This window comes from Perca flavescens, chromosome 12 (genome assembly GCF_004354835.1).
Source record: "Perca flavescens isolate YP-PL-M2 chromosome 12, PFLA_1.0, whole genome shotgun sequence".
Taxonomy (NCBI): Eukaryota; Metazoa; Chordata; class Actinopteri; order Perciformes; family Percidae; genus Perca; species Perca flavescens.
In genome coordinates, this window is record NC_041342.1 from 12,250,035 (window position 1) to 12,275,117 (window position 25,083).

The following is a 25,083-nucleotide window of genomic DNA, read 5'->3' on the forward strand; positions in this document are numbered from 1 at the left end:
TCACTACAAAATAGTGCTTGACAGCATATTTATAAAACAAGGCATACTTAAATACTTAATTTAAAGCAAAATACAATATGTCAAGGTATTTTCTGAGATATTTTGAAATGCAGCATCATGCAGAAAAGAGATTCCCCAGGTAGCGGAGAGAATAGGTCAGTCGCATCTCTTGAAGTTATGCTGCGAGAATTTCTGTTATTATGTTCAATGTAAACAATGCATTGATACGTTCATATATATATATATATGAAATAATTCGTATCCCAACACAATATTTTGGAAACAAAAAGGGAGAGGATGTGTTTCAACAGAAGTCTAAAATGTCTAAGTATTCTCACACGTATGGCTGTTTTGAACTTTGGCTTTCTGGTTCAACTGTTGATGTGACACTAAAAAAGAGAGGAATATACAGCGCTGATGACAGATTTACTATAAGATTAAATTCATAAAATCTAAATAGTACCTACTCTGTAAAAAAAAAAATTGACAGCATGTAGCTGCTCATAGCAAGTACATAGGAAGGGCAATTTCTGCAGACTAAAGTAATTTATAAATTAAATAAAAAGTGCTTTGAAATGCACATTAAGCCAAATAAATTAGAATTCAGTCATAACTTCAAAACCTCATGAAATAGGATATATTAATATGGTCATCGTATTGAAATTGCATTACAGTTTCACTGTAAAATTTTAAAAGCAAAGTCCTTTTGCTATTCTACACCGCAAGTTCATATGTAGTCCGTTATTCCAGACGCAGTATATAAGAGACATGTTCTATGAAGAGAAAAACAAACATTGCTCTGTTGTAAACTCTTATCTCTGTAAACACTGGTATCATACCAATGCATACCTCAACGCTGATGCATAAAAAAGGTGGGAGTAACAGGCGACACATCACTCAGAGCTATCTACAAGAGCACGACAAAAAGTTCAAAGGAATCACAAAACGGACCGACAAAGATGTCAGGCTCACTCTAAAGTCTGAGGTCCAGCAGAGAACATTGAGCCCACAATGACATACTGCAGCACAGTATTTCTCAGTGCATTTTCTCACTTTGACATCATATCACATAAAGCACGAAAAACATTGTTCCTACCATACAGCAATATACAAAGCTAGTCTAGATTGTCCATGACATAGTAAAACTCTGTGGGCCTTGCACAGAAAATAAGCACACACAGTATATCGCAGTGTAAAACATAGTACCAAACGGCTCGTACATGTGCATAAAAGGCCGATTACCATATTTCCGATGCTTTTAGGCTTCACGTAGAAGATACATTAGCCGACACATGACGCTGAATTAAAAAGAGACAAAGGGACAAATTACCAAAACAAAACACTTGACAAACAAAGCAGACTCCCCCCTTTTAAAGGAAATAAAACCCAAGCCGTAAAAGGGGGAAAACATGTCCACATATTCATGCGGTCACAACATTACTAAAATAGGTGGGAAAGCAAAAAAAAAAACACTATCTGAAACCAAATGCATCCAAAACAATTAGAGTATTTAAAAAAAAAAAAATCTTCAAGCTTAACTTAATGTTAACTGATTCGATCCACATTTGTCAGAACATTTTTTGATTGACATTATGTTAGAAATGATGGTGGAATATGCTGACACATGAGGACCTCATCAACAGAAATAATGTTGCAGTTACAGAATAGTCTTTTTCGTAGTGTGGAATATTTATAAAAAAAATGTCATATATATATATATATATATATATATATATATATATATATATATATATATATATATATATATATATATATATATATATATATATATATATAGTTTCCTAGATATGAACTTATATTTCATTTTATGGTCATTTTAATAATAAATATACCTGGACTGAAATTACAATATAAATTTCTTAAAATAGTTTTCAGGGACTGGTTGATCCCATCTAGCACAATATTTTTGTAATATGCAAATTTCAAATGAGAAATCACACTGTACCTGCTTCTTTAAATGTGTTAATAATAAACTTTTTGAATTTGCTAATCAGTATTTAATTACACTTTTTTTAGTTGATTTAGTTTCATTTTCTCAAACCTGCTTTCAAAATACAAATGTTTTCCAAAGTGTTTGGGAAAACTGTGTAACAGTAGATAGCTAACAAAATACTCACTCACTTTAATTACATAAAAACAGCTCTTTTAAATAGACCATCTGTATATGAAAAAATAACTATAATTTAATTTAGCTTTTTTTCATATTTCTTTTTTTTACAAGAAGGCAATTTTAATCAAAAACATGGCAAACAAGTCCAGTGCACATAACAGTCACGGGGGGTATATAAACTCTCATAAATCTGTTTTAAATAAATGCATAAAGTGCAATATGAGAGATGGGACACAGTTATAATTGATTCACTGATTTTTTTTTTTTGAAACAGCAAATACACAAAGCCATATAAAAGCAGAACCAGAGCCCGGAGAGACATTGAACAAATTGACAAGGGGCACAGACACACCAGCGTGACGAGGAACGGATATATTAGTGTCACTAGAGTGCCAAGGAAACCAAAGTAATAATATATAAAACGTAAAACAGTACGCCCCATTTCCTTTGCAGGGAGAAAAACAAAACAAACAGGTGACAACTATTTTGGTCCTACAGTCCATGAAGGCTAGATATGAGAGGCAATGAGGATGACAAGATGGCAACAACACAACTTTACAGATGTGACCTAAATACATTCTCATTGCATCAACAATGCTGTTCTATGTAGTATAGAGGCAGTTCAATTGTCTGGAAAAATATATATATGTTTCAACTACACTGAGGTCACATCTTTGGGAGTAATCCAGGAGAGTTTCTACTGTATGACACACGAACTGAGGTTTTATTCTCTAGTCTGAAAGGAAAATGCAAAAAGTAGTAAAAAGAAATATCAGATGGCACTGTGCATTCTATAAGAACCGTGCACACTGGCTTCCTTTAGTAAGGGTTCATTTTATCCGTTTTATTTTACAGTCCTCAGCCAATCGCTGTAGTTTTGCATAGATACCATTTACGCAAAATCTAATCACATTCTGTACATTTAAAATATAAAACAAAACAAGCCTGTTAACACCTATTTCATAACAGAGGACTCATATATCCATTTAGATTTGACTGAGTGAATGACAAAATGACATGGTCATGATGGATGAAGTAATGAATAAAGATCAGCGCACCCCAAAAGTACAACTACAGTAATGCAACGTTGAATCACGTAGGCCAAACCACCTGTGAAACAGTAAAAATGACTCTTGACAATTAACTTTTTTCTTCTTCTCATTTACATATTAGTCATCTTTGCATGAAAACCAAAATGTCAAGCTACTAAGGCAAAACAAGTATGCACAGTGATTTGTGATTTCATGCATAACTGATGACTGCTATTTACCACGGTAAAAAAAAACAAAAAAATCTGCATCTCCTGAAAATAACTTAGGTGGCAAAATAGTGACCGTCACTCAGGACTTTAAAGGAAATTTGGGCATAATCAAACCAGGCCTGACTTTGGCTTCTATGACACACTACACAGGGAATAGCACTACATAAATATCCAAACTATATGTTTTACTGAGAGCAACCAGCTTGGCACAGAGGGAGGTCAAACTTGACAGGTGTTTCCTCTGATTCATATAGCTACTCTGTATTAACAGGGGTGTGACAGGTAGATTGTTATGGGTTTGCTCTGCAGACTTGGTTTAGTCAGTCACCGATGGAGAATAAGAGACCGCCCTCATGATATTTCCATCAAGCTCCCTCGAAATGAAAACTAAGCATCTAAATAAATCAAAATCGAATGTGCCATTTGCGCACGCAAAAAGCAGTGACAGAAACACGAACATCATTCATACCATAACGGGAGTGTCATCTGTCGTAAACCATCTTTCCGGTTTTAAAAACATTACATCGCATGTTTCTTTTAAAAGCTCTCTTGTGGGGTTTTGATTGGGTTGGTTGGTGTGGAGGCGATGCTCTGCCCAGACGAGGTCTCGACCAGCACACTGCAGAAATCTGCTCCGTTTGGGTTTTATCCTCTCTAGTGCGAACCCCTCCCCCCCCCTCCAGGGCAGCAGCATTCACACACCTGTGCATGAGCATGTGGTGGTGGTGTGGTTAGAGCCGGTCAAGGCGGAACGCGTCCTCTGTGGCGGCGTCAGCGAGGATCATGTCCGGGTCGTTGAGCATGTGCAGGCCATCGAGCGTCAGCGGGTCGAATTTCAGATCGTCCAGCGGGAACGGAGAGTCGACATCGAAGCTGACATCTGTGGACAGCGAGCCAGTCAGGTCCTTGGGCAGGCTGGGTGGAGACTCTCCGCTCACTGAGCAGAAGTAAGACAGCAATTCAAAAAGTAGTAGTTAAAAAGGCATTAGTAGGCAAATACTAGTCTCGCATTGCCAGACCTTCCTCCACAGCGCTGCGGAGGAGGGTCTGGCGAGTCCACACAGCATTCCGGGATGGGAGAAAATAAAACGTGCTCTGGTGTATTGGCATTTCTTTAAACCAATAACAATCATCTTGGGCGGTGCTAAGCGCGTTTTAGTCGTGCAACAGAAAACTGTCTGCTGTCTGGATTGACCCTGCAGAGATCTGAGGAGCAGTTAACCATAGTCCTCAGAAATCAGCTGGAGTTTATCTCTGTGAGGTTTTTTTACGGGGCCGGTACGGTACGGCAGCGAGAGGAGACAGAATGCTGACATGTCTGGGTTATGATTTGATTATGCAGGACGCTTGACATCTTAATGTCACATTTCCACTAACAACAGACACTGCTAATTGTCACAAACAACTGAATTGAATTGGTTGACTTTTTCGTTGTTGCTGTAACTCTCACGGACGATACATTTGATAGTCCCACTCGTATAGATTCCCCCCCCACCAAATTTCTTTTTATACTGCGTCTTCTTTTCCGGCTTCTTGGGAAGACAACTGTGGACTGTTGAAAGCTCTGTCAGGATGGTGAATCATATGTTATAAGGTTTAGTTCCTACAGCCTGTAGGGCCACCAATCAGGGCCGGGGGGGGGGGTCTAACTGCTCATACACACGCATCCATTCTCCCTTGCAGGGGGAGGGGCTTAGGAGACCGTTTTGGGCTTTAGCAGAAAAGGGGGAGGGACTGAGAAGTTGTCGATGTTCACATTTTTTGGCTAAGTGCTGGATCTTTGCAATCCTACCTACGGCAACTTTTAAAGTGAGCTACATGATATGTGGAAGCACCACCTGTGAGAATGATGTTAGGGATGTTGCCATGGCTACTGTAGCCCAGCTGCTGCGAGTCCTGAAGGTTGCAATGGCCAGTCAAACCCATCATAAGTGCCTGGGAGTAGTTGAGGGTGGAGGTCTGGTTATACAGGCTGTCAGAGCTGATGGGGATTTCCATCATGTTGAACTGTTCCAACTGGCAATCACAACAGAAAAGATACATCACAACTGCTGCATCTAACACATAAAGGCTCCAAAGCAAGATCAGGTTGAGAGCAGAACTAAACATGGACATTTAGTCTGTACCTGTTGTGAGAGAGCACTGGCCTGAATCGACGGGAGCTGCTGGTCGTAGAAGTCTGCAAACACGCTGCCCAGTATGGAGTTATGCTGCAACAACAAACAGGCCACATCTGTTTATTAAGATTCTGCTAAAAAAAAAAAACGACCATCAACTATGAACATAATCAATCCAGGCTGCAGAAGGTATACATTTAACATAAAATGTGAAATGTGAAAAAGACACAGTCAAAAGCGGCTACAGTGCTGGAACAACAAAGTGCTTAAGATCACCTCATAACATCTGTAAATGTCTATTTTTTTGTGATGAGTTTGCTAATTTAAAATGCCCTATCTCACAAAGTTAACCAAAGTGAAAAAGAATTAGTGTATCCGCCCGTGATTTGGATCTGCTTAAAAATGTAATGGGTTCTGTCTTGGCCCATGTTACACCCTTCCACCAAGCTTTGTGAAATTCAGGCCTGTGGTTTTTCTGTAATCCTGCTGTCAGCAAACAAATGAAAACAAAAAAAGGGATTTTAGTTTTAATTACAGGAATAAGTACAATTCCATAACAAAAGGCAGCTCCTTCCATAGGAGCTTCCTCTGCTGCCTTCTGGCCTTGGTGTTTTAATTAACACGAACCAAATGGAATGAAATTCACATGAAATAAAAGGGAATCGCTGAAAATATAATCCCCTTTGTGACTTTATTTTCCCTCCACTGACTCATCTAGTGCAAGCTAATTCTCTTCTGAGATTTTCAGTTGAGTGTCCTCACTGAACCAGCGACAGAAATTCTCCTATTTCATTGTGGCCTCTTAATGTATAAGTAATTGGATCATATTCTCAGCCCGTGCTCCTCCTAGTTCAAAACCAAATTATCTGTGTGCACTGCACATGTCCCCACAGGGCAGAGCAGCATAATAGAGCACACAGCCTGTCAGTTGTGTTTTAGCCCGTGGATAACCTTGGCACTACGAGTGAGCCCCTTCAGCTCAGGACACAAAACTGAGTAAGCAAACAGTAGGACAGACATGTCAAAATATAACGCATACACACACACACACACACACACACACACACACACACACACACACACACACACACACACACACACACACACACACACACACACACACACACACACACACACACACACACACACACACACACACACACACACACACACACACACCTCTGCATCTCAAAAACACACTAAGTCACATTTACAATTCAGTAGAAGCAAATGCTTATTTAAAATGCTACCTTACCCTTTGCTTGAGTACTGAATCCAAAATAACATAGTGTACATTTAAATGTGTTTTCCAAAAGCACTTTAGCAGTTAACGACTTCCAGTACCGCTGCCTTACCAGGGTTTCAAATCTCAAATGCTTATGCCGTGTCCGACGCAGATTAACAACCCTGATCCGTGTTTACCTAGGGTGTGTTTAGTTTATAAAGCACAACCCTGCAAGCAAGGTTCAGTTTGTTGAGATTCAACCGTGGGAGTGATTAGCAGCTCTGGGGTAAGATTACCATCTCCCCTTCCTAAATGCCCATGCTGGTGTGGCACCACAATAAACAGAGATCTGATGAACATAAAAAACAAACAAACTCCGATACAGAGTCTGATATAGCAAGACTGGGGAGGTAACAGTGGAGATGCGACGCAAATACCACAAAAGCAGCAGAGAAGGAAGGTCAGGGACACAGCTACATAACAACACATCAACGACACGGCGTGTTTAAAGAGACTGCTGGTCAGATCTGGGCAAAGAGGCGCTACTTTATGTTACCATCTATTACTGTAATCATATTGCATACATTCCATGGTTTTAAAATATATATATAAATTGTGAAATGCTATTTTCCTATTTAGTTTTATCTTATCTTCAAGAAAATTTCCTGAAAGACTTGACAATGTTAAGCTTGACTTCCTTTTATCTTGTCATAGCATGAAAACCACAATCAGTTAAAGACCATGAACAAGTAAACACATGTTATTTACTTACAAGTGTAATCAATAACTGAACTAAATGATTATGGTGGCGTGTTATTAACTTCCACTGAGGTAAAGAACTATCGTATAACCTGTTTTGATATGTGTTGCTCAAGTGCCTGAGATAAACTGACATACATATTTCATTTTTTTTATTTTTCTTTGCCCAGATCTGCTAATGTCAACACAATACAAGCAGCTGTAGGAGGGATGGGGGTGTGGGTGCAGCCACAGAGTCCTACTCAGCAAAGATTACCACAGGACTACGATGCAGGGGACGGGGACGTTTAAACAGAGCGAGCCAGCAGCTCGCTGGCTCACACGCCCTTACTTGAGGCGAGCCTCCAGGTGAGAAGCCTTGATTGGAGACGGGGGAGGTTGGAGACTGATTGGCAGAGGATCCGACCCTACTGCGGTACTGTTGGAGGGAGGAGGCCTGATACAAGAGGATACGTTGGAGTTATTCACATTCTCTCGTTCTTTATTGGCGTGTGTGTGTGTGTGTGTGTGTGTTTCAATCTGCTCCTTCTGGATATGGAGCTTTGCTATTTGTATGCCTGGTGCTTGTATTCTGTGGGTTAGCCAGTTTACCAGCGGCATCAGATCAGCTGGAAGTCATAAACAGCAGGTACCCTGACTGAGGAATCACTAAAATATTGATTCACTGTTTTTAATGGCCAGCATACTAGCATCTAATGCTGCAATACCATTGAAAAATACATTACAGTAGTGCACACCATGTACCACAGCATGTCACATCAATGCATTAATAATACTGAAAGAGATCTGGGAGAAACAGAGAAAACTACAGGAGATTAATTAGGAGAGGAAAAATGTTGCCAGCAATCCAAGCTAAGCTACTCAATACTGTAACACTCGAGGATCAGAGAGAAGCGTCTCCCTTTTTGTTCTGTTCTGTCATATCTGCTCTTTTCAATCTGCTCAGCCAACAAAATCAATCGAAGAATATTTGCACACACTAATACAAAACCAGCAGTGTATATTCTGATCACAATATCAACTTGACTTGAGCGATCCACGACCATAACTGTGGGATAAAATTAGCAAGGTTACTATCATAGTAAATAACAGATAAACTATCAAGTCACTCAGATGTAGAGGTGTATCAAACGAGACTGCTAATCTCTTATCACTCCAAAGCCAACAGGAGTTCAAACCACCACATTCCTAATCTATTCATAGATAGATAAGATATCAAAATATTGGTATCATGAAATAGAGAAGTGATAAAGCAGTTCAAGGACACAGATTCTCAGACTCTCAAGAAACTTTATGGAGTATTTTCCATTATCTTGCTATGCGTGTTTTTGCTTTAGACCTCAAGTCTACAGCTCAGGGATGGAGGCAAACATCTAAACCATCTCTATATAGGCTAGAGAACTGTTCCGTGAGTCTGGTATTCGTGGTTACATTAACAGAAAGTTAGATCTAACCTTGCAATGTGTCACTTGACTCCACACACTGGGACCAAGAGAGTGTGCTTTTATTTCATTAATTCAGGAGTTTTTGCAAAGTAAAAAAAGATCATAATTTAAAAACGGTAACGTTTTGTGTTTAAGTATACAGTACAGTTTTGTTTAGTTTATACAACTTACATTGTCCACAATGACTGCACTTTGGAGGGGGGGGAGGGGGGACTTGCGTGTATCATCGAGATCAACACACATGTTGAAGCCACCTGAAGACGCATTTTCAGGAAAGACACGAGAAGCAGCCAGGAAGAACCAGTCATCACTGTGATACACTGATGTGAACAGACGCGCCCAATGCTCACCGTGTTCATGTCCATGGTCATGTCATGTTGTGACGACGTCTGATTGTCTGACGTGGAGCAGCAGTTCACGGAGGACTGCAGCTGGACCAGACCTGTCTGCTGGGAAATAAAGAGCAGAGTTGTTAATGGATACAGACATCGTGCAGTCATCAAGTATCACTTTATACGTTTTAATGCTGGCTTATCACAGATTAAGTACACCAGTATCTGCTTTTATAGTCTGTTGATATGTAGAACTAATTAACAATACATAAATGGCTGCATTATTATGCAATGTACTGTACAGTATATTAGGACCTTACAGCTTAATTCATTTTCCAGTGGTTTACTGTTCAAATTCTACTGTAATCTTATATGTATTCTTCATATCGTTGCTGACAATGATGTTCATCAGTGTTCACATTATGTGTTTATGCCAAAACAAATATTAAATAACATATTAGAATTTGTATTACGCTCAAATGCCGATAACTGTATTAAGAAAACATAACATTACTCACAATAAGACATCATAGAGGCCTTATTTTTACTCAACAAATCATGTTTGAATTATTCATTTATGAACTGTTGCTGTACATCAGAGCAAATCCTAATCGGGGGGGAAGGGGGGGGTTCTTTAGAGTTTCCACAGCACCGAGGCAAATTAATGGATTTGCAGAATCCTATCTGCTTTTCATTTTTTACAAAAATGTTTTCTGGTGGCAACTCTGCACGTGAATGTAACACAGAGTAGTGTCTGCTCAGGTTCAACCGAAACTCGACAAGAAACATAATTTGTTATGTTTGAAACTAAATTTAACATTTAATATTTAAAGTATTTTATAGTAAAAGACTTTTCTGCCCTTTCTTTGGATTAATAAAAGTATTATTAGGGTCAGGACACATCATCTTCATTAACAGCAGGGAGCCTGTTTTAAAAAACAACAACATTTATATCAGATGATGTTTATTTTACTCATTTATTCAACCTGGATGTTCTTACTCTGGTAGTTCATGAATGACTGAAATGAAGCAGATTAACAGCAAAATTGCAATGCACAGTGTTGGGGGTAATAAACCCCCATTAATAGGACATTTTTTCATGTTTAAAACATTGGTTTCCAATTGGACTATTGTTTGCAGTGACTGGTAAAATCGAGCTTTCAAATGTAACCACTTTGGTTTTGCATAAATACTGCAATAATTGGACAAATTAAAAAGAAAACTGCATGTAATTCACGCAGTAGTTAAACAGTAGAATTGTGAATGTGAGAATTAAGGAAGTGATGAATAGAGTGCTGCTGGGAAACTCACTTGCTGGCTCTGGTGGGTCTGGGACGACGGCTGCTGGTTGAAGAAGGCATACTGGGACAGCTGCTGCTCAAGGTTCATGGCGTTGATGGCCGCCTGGGGCGGAGCACAGCAACATACAAGACATGAGGTTCCGATGCTCTCTGGTCAAATGCATGTATTCCTGCACAGTTGAGTGAGTTCCCCTCTATATGCTACACATCAATCTTTAAAATCAATTATTTGATACCTACCTAATGAGAAATGGCTTTTTCTGGGCATTTTTCTACACCAGGAACTTAACCTCATAACCCTAACTCGCTAGGAATTGTCTCAGATAAATTCAATCAAACATTCAATAATCAAGTAAGCGTGAATGATTGATTCGTTGACTCAGGTCAGGTCGGAGACCAGGCTGTACCTGAGTGAGGGTGAGAGGTGGAGATGTTGGGGAGAGCTGCAGGTTCTGGTGCTGGTGGGAGTCTCCTGCATTCAGGATAAGAGGAACCATGTCGTCCTGCTCAGGCTGCATTTCCATGGTTACTGTGGGCTGAGAGGTGTTCACTCCTACCCAGCACACAGAAAACGGCACGAGGAAAGAGTTTTTTTTTTATAAAAACACATACAGAGTCTTAGAGATATTGGCACCAGAGAGTACCTAATGTCGAAACGAAAAGTCATTAATATCCTGCACATAGCTATGGGAAAATCTGAGGTTTTCTAAATTAAATGTGAGCAGACCACTGTCGGTGGTGTTACCTTGCGTGTTAGCCAGGGCGTGCGTGCTGTTGGAAGAGCTGAACGAGGCGGCCACTGCATCATCTGAGTCGAGCGGGGTGGGAAGCGGAGGAGGAAACTGGATGTTGGTCAGGTCAGGAAGAGAACCGCCAGTGTTGTGGGCTGCTGGCTTTAGTGAAGTGGTCAACTGCTGCTCCGGAGACGGGAATATGCTGCAGAAAGCAGACGGCCGCAGTGAACTCATTAACGACGACAAGCTTTAATACACTCAGCTGGCTAATGTCAATGGCGAAACGGAAGAACAGAAGCCTAAACACTGAGTAGCTTATGTGATTCACTAAACTACACAAGGAAATGTTGTCCAATACAAACAACAGCTTTATTTGGACATTGTGTATTTGGCCAGTGGTACTTTTGCAAATGCTTTGGCTCCGCTCTCTTATTACTTTGTCAAAGTAAATGAAAATTATGTTTAATTACAGATGGCTTTAATTTAAAGCTATGTTGTATTCATACTTGTTCATCTGATGTGAGTAAATATGCACTTAGTTTGAAGGTGCCTGTGCAGACTTAATTGCCATTTATCACTTCACCATCCAAGATCGGAACTTAAAAAACATTTCCTCACACCAGTTTCACACAGGAAAACCAGTAAAATACTTACTGGATCCCTGGAACTTTGCAGAGCTTGGACCTTGAAATGTTCTATAGAGAAGAAAAAAAAAAAAGATTTTACAACTAGAGTATTGTGCAAACAACGGATAAAAACTGATAGAAAAAACATGTATGCATGTGTAGGAGTTCCACCTTTTTGCAATCCCAGTTCTGGTTTTGTCCATCTTCATCAACCTCTTGTTTAATTGCTTCAGCCCCTGGTACAGTGAGCAGGAGAACTGGAGAGATGGAGAAATAACAACAACAACAACAAATAATCTCCTTAGTCTCTTGGGTTTACAGATGTCCAGACCGTTTGAGCTTATAATAATCACAGCCCGCATGTCCTCGGTTAATGTGACCAAGTCGTATTCGAATGCAAAACAAAAAGGATAAAGAAGAAAATAGGAAGGAAGGAAAAAAGGACACAATAAATGTGACATTAAAGTGGCCATATTATCAAAAAAAAAATCACTTTTTCTGGGATTTGGGGTGTTATTTTGTGTCTCTGGTGCGTCCACACGCAATACAAACTTTGAAAGAAATCCATCCATGCTGTTTTTAGTGAGATACGGTTTCTGAATGTGTCCTGCCTTCAGTCTCTGGGTGAACTGGTCAAAATCTGCACAGCTTTTTACATCACTAGCCGAAACGAGCTGGCTAACCGCAACCGTTAGCATGCTAGCGCTAGCATGCTACCTCGTTCTCAGTGGCAAAGCACTGCTACAACACACACAAGTTCACCATAATCTACAAAAGAACTACTTATATGTCCCGACTAATACTGCCTTGTAACTGACCGAAGTTGGTGAAACAGCCTTTCTTTTAGTCTACGATCTCAGCTACTGCACATGTGCGAGTGCAATCAAAGATAGTACAGAAGAGAAGAGGTCTCACTCTGTAGCTAAAACAGAGACCTGAACACAAGGTGAAAAGAGGAGCTGCAGCAGTGAGAGAGAGCTGTGCAGTACAACAAAAATATGGTGTTTTTTGAAAATTAAAACATGTAAACCTATTCTGGTACAACCTTAAAATACAATTATGAACCTGAAAATGAGTATAATATGGGCGCTTTAAGAAAGTTAAAAAATACTTGGTTAAAAAAGAAGAAAAAAAAGTGAGATACAAATTCAATCAAAGTGCTCCTGAATTAGAAATAATCAGCCATTAACAGTAAAATTCACCGGACACTTGGATGAACTTTGTCTTCTCTGCAGTGATTTTCCTCCTCTGCCTTCAAAGGCACATTCAGACCCTTTCATCACAGACTGGAGGGCACTCGACTGGACCGCCAGGAGACAGCAGCAAAATACCCCGAAAAAGAAAAAGGCTGACAACAAAACAGTCCCACCCACAGATAATAAATGGGAAAAACACCTGAGCAGTCTGGTTCAGAGCTGACTCATTAAAAGCAGACCTGTTTAACAGCTCAGTTTCTACAAAATGAGCTTATTGTAATACAGTTTAACACTTACGTATCTCAACCCACAGGGCTATATTTAATGAATATCATATTACTGAACATGTTCTTACATATCCTGACTTCATGAAGGTTATAAATGAACAACTTTAAAATGAAAACCCATTAAGTTAATGGCTACCTCTTTTTGACTGGAGCTCCTGTGATCCTCCGATGAAAGAGACCTGCTGGACAGGAGTCAATGTGCTCTGGTGCAGTGCTGAGTCAGAGTTTGCCCTGCAGCACAAGAATTTAAATTTAAAAAAAAAATCACAGTGTATATTTTGTATTGTAATATCTTACTAACAAATACTGTATATTTAGTCATGCTGACAGATTTTTAAGATAATGTAATGTGCAGCTATCACACAACTGTATCAAATGTTTAATTTTAACACAAGAATCCGGAATAATCTGAATGCGATCCGGTATTTTATAATAGATTATGATTAAAATCGAAATGCAGCGTTTAAATCTGTAAAAGTAGGTCACTAACTGTTTATGATTATGCAATATGTTTTCATAAATCAGCAAGAATTTAAACTGTCTTGTGTAGGGCTGGGTTTAAAACAAATCGATTTTCAGATTCAAATCAACCTCCATTTGAATGAGCTGATACAGATTCATAAAAATCTCAAAATGGATCATTTAACCCGCGTGACCGCTGGCGACCTCGGCCAACATTGCTGTCTTTGAGACGTTCTGTTTTAAAGCGAGTGTAGACATTTTTGTATCATATTAAACTAGATGGGGAGGGGGCTAACTAATGCTCCAAAGCAAGGCACTAGCATGGCAGGATGATTAGGTTTAGGTACAGTATATACAGTCTCTGAACCATACCCTAAAATAAAAAAAATTCTGATCACTCAAAACTCAACTCTTTGTGTTGACTGCTGTAGTGTATTCATGTTAAATAGAAGTACATTTATGTAACTGCTTTGGGATTAATTCTTAATGTAAACTTTAATATTTTTTTTATTATTGTACCAGGTTAGGATACAGCATTAGTCTGAGAATCTCTTTCATATCCAAGCAAAATTGGTTTTGTAAATTAAATATCCCAAATACAATCGATAATTCTATCATCGAGACAATAACGCAATTCAGTGCATAGCAGTGTGGTACAAGTCAGAATTATCAGGGCAGGCGGTGTGAGGGCTTTATTAGGATCATAATTAAAAGAGTAAACACTAAAGATAACCAGCCATGCAGGGACGGGGTTTCATCTTGAGGGGCTGTCATACCTCCTCCAGCTGGTATCGGGTGGTGGTGACAGATACACTGAACCATATGGACAGCTGTCAATGTGAGATCGCAGGTTAAGAAAATACAGCTGGAGACTGGAAATCTGCACATTTCGCTACTAGAATAATAAAATGTAAAGTGAGATGAAAATTGTTTAGATAAAACAGATGTTGACAACGTTTTTTCTCTGGGGACATAATTTGAATTTGGAAAAAAGGTAATAAATCGCAATTTATTGCAGAATATCGCAATATGTTTAAAATCGCAATAATACCGTAACGTGACAATATCGCATTGTGGGTCCTCTGGCGAGTCCCAACCCTAATGAACAGCGTAATAAACAGACAGTATTAAAGGATATCTGGCGTCCATGTTTGTCAAAAGACAGGGGTTTTTGGTTGGGGGATGTGATGCGGCTCCGGTCCCGGTAGACTCTGTCCACCAGCCCATGGTGTCGCGTCGATCTGTTCGTGTCCAGTCCTGAATTCTGACAAACAAAGACAGAAAACAATATTATTAACTCATACCTGCAAACTCAGAAGGGCTGAAAAAGGTGACACATCATTCCCTGGCGCTCAGGGCAAAAGTGACTATAGAAAATTGGAAAATGCATGTGAAACTAAAAATGAAGATCTGGCATGTGCCCATTTCATTCTGTTTATATGAGTATGTTCTTGAGTAAGAAGTGCACTGGCCATTACTCATCAGCTGATTCATGGAGGAAATGAGCCTTGACAGGGAAACAATAGTCCTAACTCCCACCATCCTCTGACTGCAGAAAAATCCAAATAAGTCCCTTAGTTGATTTTGTTTTAGGTTGTCAATGGGAGGCTCTCAGTGAGATTTAACTTTATATCTCTGTCCCCACAGAATCATATTTCTTCTACACGAGTAAAATAAAAGGGCTTATCAAGCTGATGTCAATATATTGATGTCATTCGATTTTACTTTGTCTCTTTCCACACATGCATCTCAAAGACAATATATGTATACATTTATTTTACCAAAGGATGGCAATGGAAACATAAAGACATGTAGGACAAAGGTTTTCTGCCCTAGTGCACTGCAGTGCTAGATGAGCATTCCTGCTACACAAGGAACAATAAAAACTAAAATAAAGGATAAATAAAACTTAGTGTGTTAGTTTCCAGCATTGGAAATACCATGTGGAATGTGAATAGAATAGCTTGATTTCAACTGGCTCAACCACTTTTTCCACAATTTAGGTTGGACATAACATGTGTTATGGCCATTATGCAGATACGCTATAACAAGGATGATATTTTTTTAATGAAGGAAAGCCGGTTGAAATAGGACCTGTAATTGTCACAAGCTTCAAATCTTCCTTCTTTTCATTTTTAAAATATTCATTATTACGCAATTTCAAAGTTCCCCCCACATTTAGAAAATGCCAATAATAATGTGTCATTTTAACTTCATAAGCTTATTATTTTCACTTCAAATATTTTGCTGACAGTTGCTTCTGTCTTTGAAACAACTATCGGAAATAATTCATTTAAAAAACTGTGTTTCTGCTAACTTCCCTGCCATTTTCATTGAATGTGTCTTAAGGCTCTGACACACCAACCCGACGGCCGACCTTCGGCAGAAAGTCGGACTGACTGCCTCCCCGAGTGCCTCGGAACACACCAAAGCGACGGCGACTTGACCGTACGCTCTGCGCGTGCGTGAGACGTAATACGTCTCCATGACAGCAGGCGGCGCTAATCTGTATTGTTGCCCAAAAAATTAAAACCAGCAGCTGATTGGACGAACGCGTCACGTGGGTCTGGCTGCTCCCGGATTTTACAACCGGGCATAATGGCGACTAGTTCGTAATACGATCTCGTATTTTATGAAGATAGTTTTAAGTAATTTAATTTTAAGCGAGAAATAGGCCATGCAGTTGCTGAATTGGTCTTTTCGTCAGATTTTGAGAGGCGTTAAGTCACGCACATTCCGCTCGTCATTTCAGGGTTATCGCTCCACCAATCAGATTGGCCATTGAAGTCCGACTGCCCGCCTTCCGATTCAACATGTCAAATCGGCCCAAATGAAGGCCAACGGCTCCTCCGACTGACGCCGGCACGGAACACACCGAACAGACTCGAGTCACTGACCTCGCCAGACTGTCCGAGGGCCGATAATCGGGTTGGTGTGTCAGGGCCTTTAGAGACGAGGAACACAAACCTGTGGCTCCTTCCACAGAAAATATAGCCTATTTACTTTTGCTGTAACACGGCACATCGTTGCCTTATCTCAGAAATAGCAATATCAGCAATGTATAAAGTTATGGTTGAATTGTCTTTCTCAAGACTTTGGACACCGTGTTAATTAGTTAAAAGATGCACTGTTATTTTGACATGGAGCTATGTAGAGGAGAGTGTGGTCCACCAACCAACACCTACTGTAGACTGTGGGTTGATATATTTACTCTGCCTTCTGATGTTTATTCTATGCAAAGTGCTCTTGTTGCGTCCATATGTAAACAGTAAGTATGTCACTCCCTGTGTAGCAGAGTATTTATCTTGGGAAACAAGGATCTCATTAACCAGCTGTTTAAAAAAGCAAATCAAATAGAAACATTTTTATAGTGCGGCCACGGGTTGAATAAATATTGCAGGATATTACTCAGCCACAGAGATGGGCGCAGTGGATATTAATTGATATGAAACAGCTGTGGGAGGATTACTGTAAAACAAATAAAATGTTCATTCGCCAACATTGAATGCAAATGCACTCTTCATCTACACAGTATTTCAATTGTTGCTGAAAAGCTGCAAAATAATTAAGAAAACACAAATAATCCCTCACCTGGAAAGACATATCCATAGCGCTGTTTCCAAGCTGATTGACATTTGGCAAAGAACCTCCATAGTACTGCCCACGGTTGGGTCCCAGCTGCAAGTACTGAGTTTTCTGCAACTGTAACTGGAAGCAGAACAACACCATGTTAAGACAAGACGCCATCATGTGAACAAAGGAATACATATGGCTGTTTCTCAGACATGGAAAGTACAGGCTCCAGCGACAGAAAAAAACAATAAAGTGGCTATAAAACACACCATAAGACTACAACAACAAGATGGAGTCAATAAAATCATTACTAATGACTGCAAAAACAAATGCAAAATACTGCACCGTTATGGTAATCCAAAATTTTTCCCATCTAAGTACATATTAATTGTGTGGTTGCGTTCTACAGACGGCAACACTGAAACCACCATGCTCATTGATGTTTTCTTTATCAACCACCAGTCGGAGATAAACACTGGATGTCTTCTGCCAAAGTTTGACACAGGCTGCTACATTTCCAGTAGTCATCACAGCAGTGCAACGTGAATTTCATGACTTTTACATGTGAAAATTTTAGTGGCAAGTAATGCATGTCAGAGATGGTTGAAATTACAAAAAGCAGACTCCTTAAAGTCTTACAACTGTTTATTTCCAAACAACCTCCAGTTCCATTTCCCATTAGAGAACCCGTGACCGCTCAATTACATTGTCTCATGCAAGCCCACTGCTCACTGTTGGCAGGGCAGAAAATCTAATAATAACAATTACTACGCCTGCATCACTGGTGTATTTTGATAAGCCTCTGACCTCAGAGTGCATCTCTTTACCCACAATCATATCTACTCTGTTGACAAAAGGATTACTTGTTGTAACATTTCAGGATCAGGAAGAGTACAATCCAAAATCTTTCAACCACCGCAAGACAGGTACAAAGAGAAGAGAGGCTGAAGGGGAGAGGGAGGGGACAGGGTGAAAAGGGATGAAACTCTAAACCAGGGGGCCCACTTTCCACACGTCTAACTTTGGCTGAGACAAGAGCTTCCTACCATTTGTCAACGCATTCAATGAAAACATGATCTACGACAATATCACCTAAGCTCTCTGACTAACATGTCTAGACATGTATTCTGAAATACATATGTATAATATATGGCAGGCGCTACAGATCCCTGCGCACAAAAACAACCAGAAAACAGCTTCTTTCCCACTGCTATCACTCTACTGAACACTTGATAAGTGGGGTCATCCCCACTTTGGCCACTCACCCACTTATCTACACATTACATGCTTATCATTCCAATATGCATCTTGCACACTACTTTTTGCACTTTACATCCCACTCCATGTGTACTTGTCTTGATATTATGTCTTATTTGTATATATTATGTTGATATGCTTATATGCATATTGTTGTCTCTATTTTACAGTATGTTACTACTACATGTCTATTTGTTGAATGTATAGAGAGTTAACACCTACCGAAGTCAAATTCCTTGTGTATGTAAGTATACTTGGCCTTCAAATCTGATTTGGATTCTGATAACATGCTAGTTTTGATGCAACTGAGACATCAATTAGTCTGCAGAAAAATTCAACAAATAAATTGCATTTTTGCAGTTTCAATAAGTCACGGTAGTTGTAAAAATAGTAAGAATCCACACATCTGCTAAAGCTTCATTAAACAGGCCTTTTTCACAGCAGACATTTTTACTTGTCATAGTTGGGCAAGCACATGTGCTGCTAATAACATGAACTAACTGTCATGCACAATTCCAGGACCCTGAAACCAAAGCAAAAAAAAACATTCATTTTATTAATTACACCTGTGCTTTTCCTACTGTGACATGTCAAAATGTCTTTTGTGGAAAAACAAAAAGACCTATGGAAGAGGGTTTTTTTGTTTGTTTTTAGCTTGTTGGCCAGAGTAAATTTGCAGTTTTAAGACAGAGGTGAAATACGAGCAACACAAACACACTGCAGTAGCTGCTGTTTCGCTGTATAGTCTGTCTATGACAGTTTAAGCATATACACGCAATGCAGCGGCTGCATGTTTTGATGTCTGTCTACCCATCGTGCTTTCACCCAGCAGCAGCCCTGCCTCCCAAGGATTTATTTTGGAGGCCTGTGCTGCATGTGGCTTACATTTCCACACAATCTGCGAGCCTTCATCTATGGTGTAAATGTATGTCATGTTGCAGTGCACACGGGCCTGAAGACCTGTCAGACAAGTTTACAAAGCCACGGAGCGCGCACACACACACACACATCACCATATGTCACTACCATACATAACACATACGCTACGAATTATGTAACATTACTAAATACATGTATATTTCGAAAATAGTAGGTCTCATAGCATCGTTTTGTCTAATCGCCTCTTCTCAGAAAGCACGAGACGAGGAGAAAATCATCGCTGCAGTTGGGCGCGCGCTGTCAAATACGCATGCACGCCCCTTTGCCTTCCACTTGCGTGGGACAAAAAAAATTTAACGTTAATAACTTTTTCTTTGGACGAGTGTCCCTGTCATTCATATCCACATTACAGGACTGTTACCTCCTGCCAGCTCTGTTGGTTGTCAGTCGTGGTAGAAAAAGGCTACAGCTTGCACGAAGCGTCGTTTGTTATTGTTTACCTACGCTGCCCTGGCTGCGTGCGGCTCGAGCTACAAATGCACATTTGACAGCTCGCCAAAGAGGTAGAAGGGGGGGGGGGAACAAGAAGTGGTGTCGTTACCCTCGCTGCCCTGGTAATGCTGAGGTCTTTCATCACTTCTTCAAACGCCGCTGTCTCCTCAGCCTGCTTCTGGTTATGCAAAGCGATTTTCTCGCTGAATTTCCGCGGATTGTTCGAAGTCGCCATGTTTCGCTCTTCTGCTCCGTTTTCCTTCAATGGTCAGTGTCAAGAGACACGAAGTGAGGACACACAACTTCCGGTTAGAGGGGTTGAAATGAGTAAAACAAAACGGCACTGAGTAAGTACGTACAATTTTAAAGTTGTGTTAAGAGGTTTTTGAGCACCACGGAACAAGTTGTGGTCACAGAATCCCTTGCCCGATACACCAACCATGGACTGTTAATATTTACAGTCTATGATACCAACCATAATCAGGTTGTTGTAGCTAACATGCTACCAAACCAAACATTTAGCCATTTTGCTAGCTCTTTTTTTGGTCTTCTTCAACTCCTGACAAATATATATTTTTTAACTTGCTCGATGTTAGAGGTGGAAGGAATAAATTGCATTCACTCTCGTTACTGTAACAAATTTTTTTGTTTTTTTTAAATCTGTGATTTTACTTTTACTTAAGTAGCCTACTTTTTATCACAAGTACGGTACTTTGCTACATTTCAAGTCACATCTTCTACACAGAGGGAAAATGTAAAGTTGTAAGTCAGCTGCAGCCGAGAAGAAGCTGCAGGAATGTCTGCAGAAGAGATATATACCTTGTAGCCTTAATGTTTAAGTTCACCAGCTGAGTGAGTAGCCGCATGTGCCTAGTATTTAGCACAACAATGCAATCAAATTAAGGATCACGTCCTTATGGGTTACGATTAGCATTGTTGTACCTCGGCATAGTTAAAATGAATGGATATGTAGGCTACATTTTAAAGGTGCTGTAGGTAGGATTGTGTGAATATCCAGGAGAAAAATTTGAACATCGACAACTTGTCAGTCCCTCCCCCCTTTTCTGCTAACGCTGTCTCCTAAGCCCCTCCCCCCACAAGGGTGAATGAATGTGTGTGCATGAGCAGTGATTGACACGTAGTTAGACACCCCCTCCCTGGCCCTGATTGGTGTATCTGAACAGGGAGCGGTGGATTTTTGCAAATCGCACTACAGGCTGTAGTTGGTGCCAGAGGAGCTGGATTATTTTTTAATTGACCTGCTTTGTGTAGTTCTACTGGAACATAGGGTCAGTTTCAGCAAACATGACAGAAAGTTAATTTTATAAGTCTTACCTACTGCACCTTTAACTGACCTACTTTTTACCTTTTATTTAAGTTCATTTGTACACAAGTACTTTTACTTGGGTAAAATGTCTTTTAAAAGTCTTGTAAAATGGCATTTTTTTAAACCAATCACATTTAGGGCAGAGCTAAGCACGGTGCTGCTGCAAAATAGCCGCTGGAAGGAACTTGTTTTGGTGGAACGTGTACGTTCAAAAGTTGTTTTAGTCGTGCAACAGAAAATTCGGATTGGACAGATAGTCTAGCTAGCTGTCTGGATTTGCCATACCAATACCAATTTCTCATAAATCCACCAGAGTTTAAAATGTGCCTAGCAAATACAAGTATTGGTAAAAGATTGAAATATGCCTATCAACACTGCAACTGACCAGTTGTCTGTTGAATATGTTATTATTTAGTCAATCAATAGCTTATAGCATTTTTGTGCCTGACTAAAGCTAAAACTGAATTATCTTCTTTTTTTTTTGTCAAAAGGCATACTTTTATTTTGAAGCCAATATCTAGTTTCCGGTATCTACACGGTTGTCTCTGGCCGACTTGACGCAGCTGCCTCGGTGAAGCTTTTTACGTGCTCACGTCGCTGCGCGGGGGTGTAGTGGAGGCACACCGCACATCTGGACTGCGGAACAACCGCAAATTTCACTTTTTCTTTTTTTTTTGTCACTGAAGGTGATAATCTCACCCAGTGTCTGTTAGAACACGATTATTAGTGGCACCAGATAGTGTATTCTGTCAACTTTTTATCCACCTAGGGATGCGAGGGGGGGGGGATGTGTTTAATTATAAACCTAAATTCAGCTTACTTGCCTTTTTATTTGTGGAACAGAATTTACCTTCCTTTGTCTGGGTTCGCCTAAATGTTTGTGACATGAAAGTCTTAGGCCAGAAAGTGGCAATGTCTGCCTCCTCTAGAGTTGTATGTGCACCCCTGCTGACTGAAGATAAAAACTGTCACAACAGCATCCCCCCACACACACACACACATACACTTTACAGATGAATAGATTCAAAAGGATGAATAGACTTACTCATGTGGAGACAAATGAGCTCTTAGGTTAGAGAGAAAGAGGTATTTCTGTCACATATCTGTTAAGCCTTTCTTCCAAGGATTTAGATGATAAATTAATCATGAAGACGTGTGCGTGTGCGTTCTTGTTTCCTCACTGCAGTGGGAGTTTCACTCTTAGCAGCAGCAGAAGACTGTCTGCCGTACAACAGCAAGAGGCCTGCGAGCTTTAATATGGCTGTGATACTATAGCAGGCTCAGTAATAAACAAAACACGCATATTCAAATTCCTGACAACACACACAACATCCCGAGGTTTTTGCTTTGCTGAGTCCAAACGCCACACCTAACATGATTGTTTCTTTTTTTCTGCTTTTGTTTTACAGGCACAGAAGGTGCAGTGGAGCTGTTTCACCTGCCAGGCGAGTGTAATCTGGTTGTAAAGTAACCATGGCAACATAGAAAAGGGAGCGACTTCAGGGCAGGTGGAGGGAAGGTGTGTGTGTGTGTGTGTGTGTGTGTGTGTGTGTGTGTGTGTGTGTGTGTGTGTGTGTGTGTGTGTGTGTGTGTGTGTGTGTGTGTGTGTGTGTGTGTGTGTGTGTGTGGGGAAAACCATGTGTTATGCAGCTGCCCATAACCGTATCTTCTATTCAAACACGCTTCACTAACATTAGCAGCAACATCTCGGAGGCTTGAGTTAGCAGCAGCGGAGAGGGAAACTTTCACTTCACTTTCTCAGTTAAACCTGAAAGTCTCTCCTTTTGGTTTGTTTTTTCTTTTTGTGCACTGAACCACAATTTTCAGCCACTTTGGTTTTCATAAAACCTTATTTGTGGTTGTACAGGAGGTTGTTGGAACAAAAAATGGATGTATTGCGCATTTGAGCCAGCCAAAAGCCGAGAGTACAAAGCTCATTGTTGACTATTCTTCACTGTGAGCCCATAATGTTACCATTTCCATCTTCATGTGTATCCAACTTATATACTTTTTTCTGTGTTCAGAAAACCCAAATGCACGCTTTTCTCCTAAACATAGCAACATTTCTGTGTCACTGACATTAGTCGAATTTGTTCTCTGTCCCAAATCAAAATGTCAACCCTAAGTCTAGAACTAAAATATACAGTACGAGACCCAGATACGAATTATCTTCTGAATAAATAAATATAGCCCTTTTTTTTTTGCACAACAGGCATTTGAACACCCAAGGATCCAGTCAAAAACATAAAGCAATAGAGCAGGGACCTCTGTCATAGTACTGGCTTGATATGAAGGTTCAGTGTGGAGTTCAGGTGACAGACGGACCAACCATAGGACCCCTATCTATCCTGCTTCTTTATTACTGTTGTGCGGGGTGAGATACAAGATCAAAAGTGTCTCCTACACCACCTGACACCCTCATGTGTGTGACTTTTGTTAACCAACAGTGAGTAAACGACCAGACGCCGACGGTTCAAGTCACCAATTCAACCATTAGTTTACAGTTCAAATTCTGCAGATCATATACTGTTTGATGGGAATTATAGTCCAAAAGTAATGTAACAATATTATCTTATAGTCTGCATGTGGGGAGTGAAAGTAACAACAGGGGGAGGTAAAAGTCCTGTTGAATCAGTGTTTGTTGTGTGTGTGTGTGTGTGTGTGTGTGTGTGTGTGTGTGTGTGTGTGTGTGTGTGTGTGCGTGCGTGCGTGATGGGGGTTGTTGGTGGCACAGTTTCACTTTATCAGTGTCATGACGTTCTATCTCGTATCATTTATTAATGTAGCTTGATTGGCATGCAGATGAGATATAGCACTACTTAAACTTTGGATGAACTTGAGCTTGTTTTAATCCACGTGCGTTTATTGGGATAAAGAAACAACACAAACTCTGCGACGTTTACGGCATTAACATCGCATCCAATAATAAAGCAAGAAACTATGACACACACACATACACACACAATGAATATAATTACACACCTCTTAATAAAGTAACTCCGTTTTGGGTCAATTTGAGACGTTTGAACCGAAGGGGGGAAACAAGTAAGAAATACTAATTTTGCCAAAAACTAGTTTTTACTGTTCACAATCAACTATTTGATCATAAACATCCACTCAAAAGTCTGTCTTAAATGCTCTACTTTAAGTAGTAATTTGCACTTTATGTGTATTTGTTTGTGTGTGCACTAAATGTATGTCTCGAATGTCGTTTGTATATAATGTTTTTATATATTTTTAAATGTGCAACATCTCTTGATCCATGGTGAAAGGTTGTTTCGTCTCACTATATACAGTGTACATGGTTGAAATGACAATAAAACCCACTTGACTTGACTCAAGCTAAACTTAGAACTATTCCAGTGCTCTGATTGGAAATGTGTCTATTGAGTCACATGGTTTAATATAACATTAATTTAGCTTCTATCAGCAACTGTCTATTTTCAGGAAGAGCTTTTTTTACAGGAAATCTTCTAGTTTCAGCATATTCATTGTCCAGTTCCATGATTTCAATAAAAAGGGAACTTCTGTTGCAAGTGTGAGTTGTGAAAGACAAACTATATGACTTCACTCACGACTCAGACCTCGACTCTAACAACGCTGGAGCCTTGCATGGTATGTACGGTGTTTTTATTGACCTACACTTTGACAGAAAGCTATTTGTGAAGTTTAATCATTT

The 25,083-nt window shown here is 39.9% G+C and overlaps 1 protein-coding gene across 5 annotated transcripts; it reads right to left on the reverse strand.

Moving 5' to 3' along the window:
* Positions 1-2,311: 2,311 nt before the first annotated feature.
* On the reverse strand, positions 2,312-20,379 carry crtc1a (CREB regulated transcription coactivator 1a). Of its 5 annotated transcripts, none has more exons than XM_028592700.1 (15): positions 20,187-20,379; positions 17,468-17,584; positions 15,015-15,140; positions 14,653-14,714; positions 13,551-13,645; positions 12,103-12,188; positions 11,960-12,000; positions 11,317-11,507; positions 10,979-11,124; positions 10,582-10,644; positions 9,289-9,387; positions 7,825-7,929; positions 5,519-5,602; positions 5,231-5,408; positions 2,312-4,329 (listed from the first exon to the last, which is right to left on the reverse strand). In XM_028592700.1, exons 1-15 carry the CDS (start codon positions 20,310-20,312, stop codon positions 4,124-4,126), a joined length of 1,725 nt encoding a protein of 574 aa, XP_028448501.1. In that variant the 5' UTR covers positions 20,313-20,379; the 3' UTR covers positions 2,312-4,123. The 5 variants fall into 5 exon arrangements, with proteins under 5 accessions (XP_028448501.1, XP_028448500.1, XP_028448499.1 ...); XM_028592699.1 differs by having other exon boundaries at positions 9,289-9,384; positions 10,582-10,674; XM_028592698.1 differs by having other exon boundaries at positions 10,582-10,674.
* Between the last annotated feature and the right edge of the window lie 4,704 nt (positions 20,380-25,083).

Coding starts and splice junctions, on each gene's coding strand:
- crtc1a (XM_028592698.1), bottom strand. CDS start 20,312: ATGGCGACTTCGAACAATCCGCGGAAATTCAGCGAGAAAATCGCTTTG. Junction 12,189..13,550: donor GGAGCTCCAGTCAAAAAGAG/GTAGCCATTAAC, acceptor CCATCTCTCCAG/TTCTCCTGCTCACTGTACCA. Junction 12,001..12,102: donor AGAACTGGGATTGCAAAAAG/GTGGAACTCCTA, acceptor TCTTCTCTATAG/AACATTTCAAGGTCCAAGCT.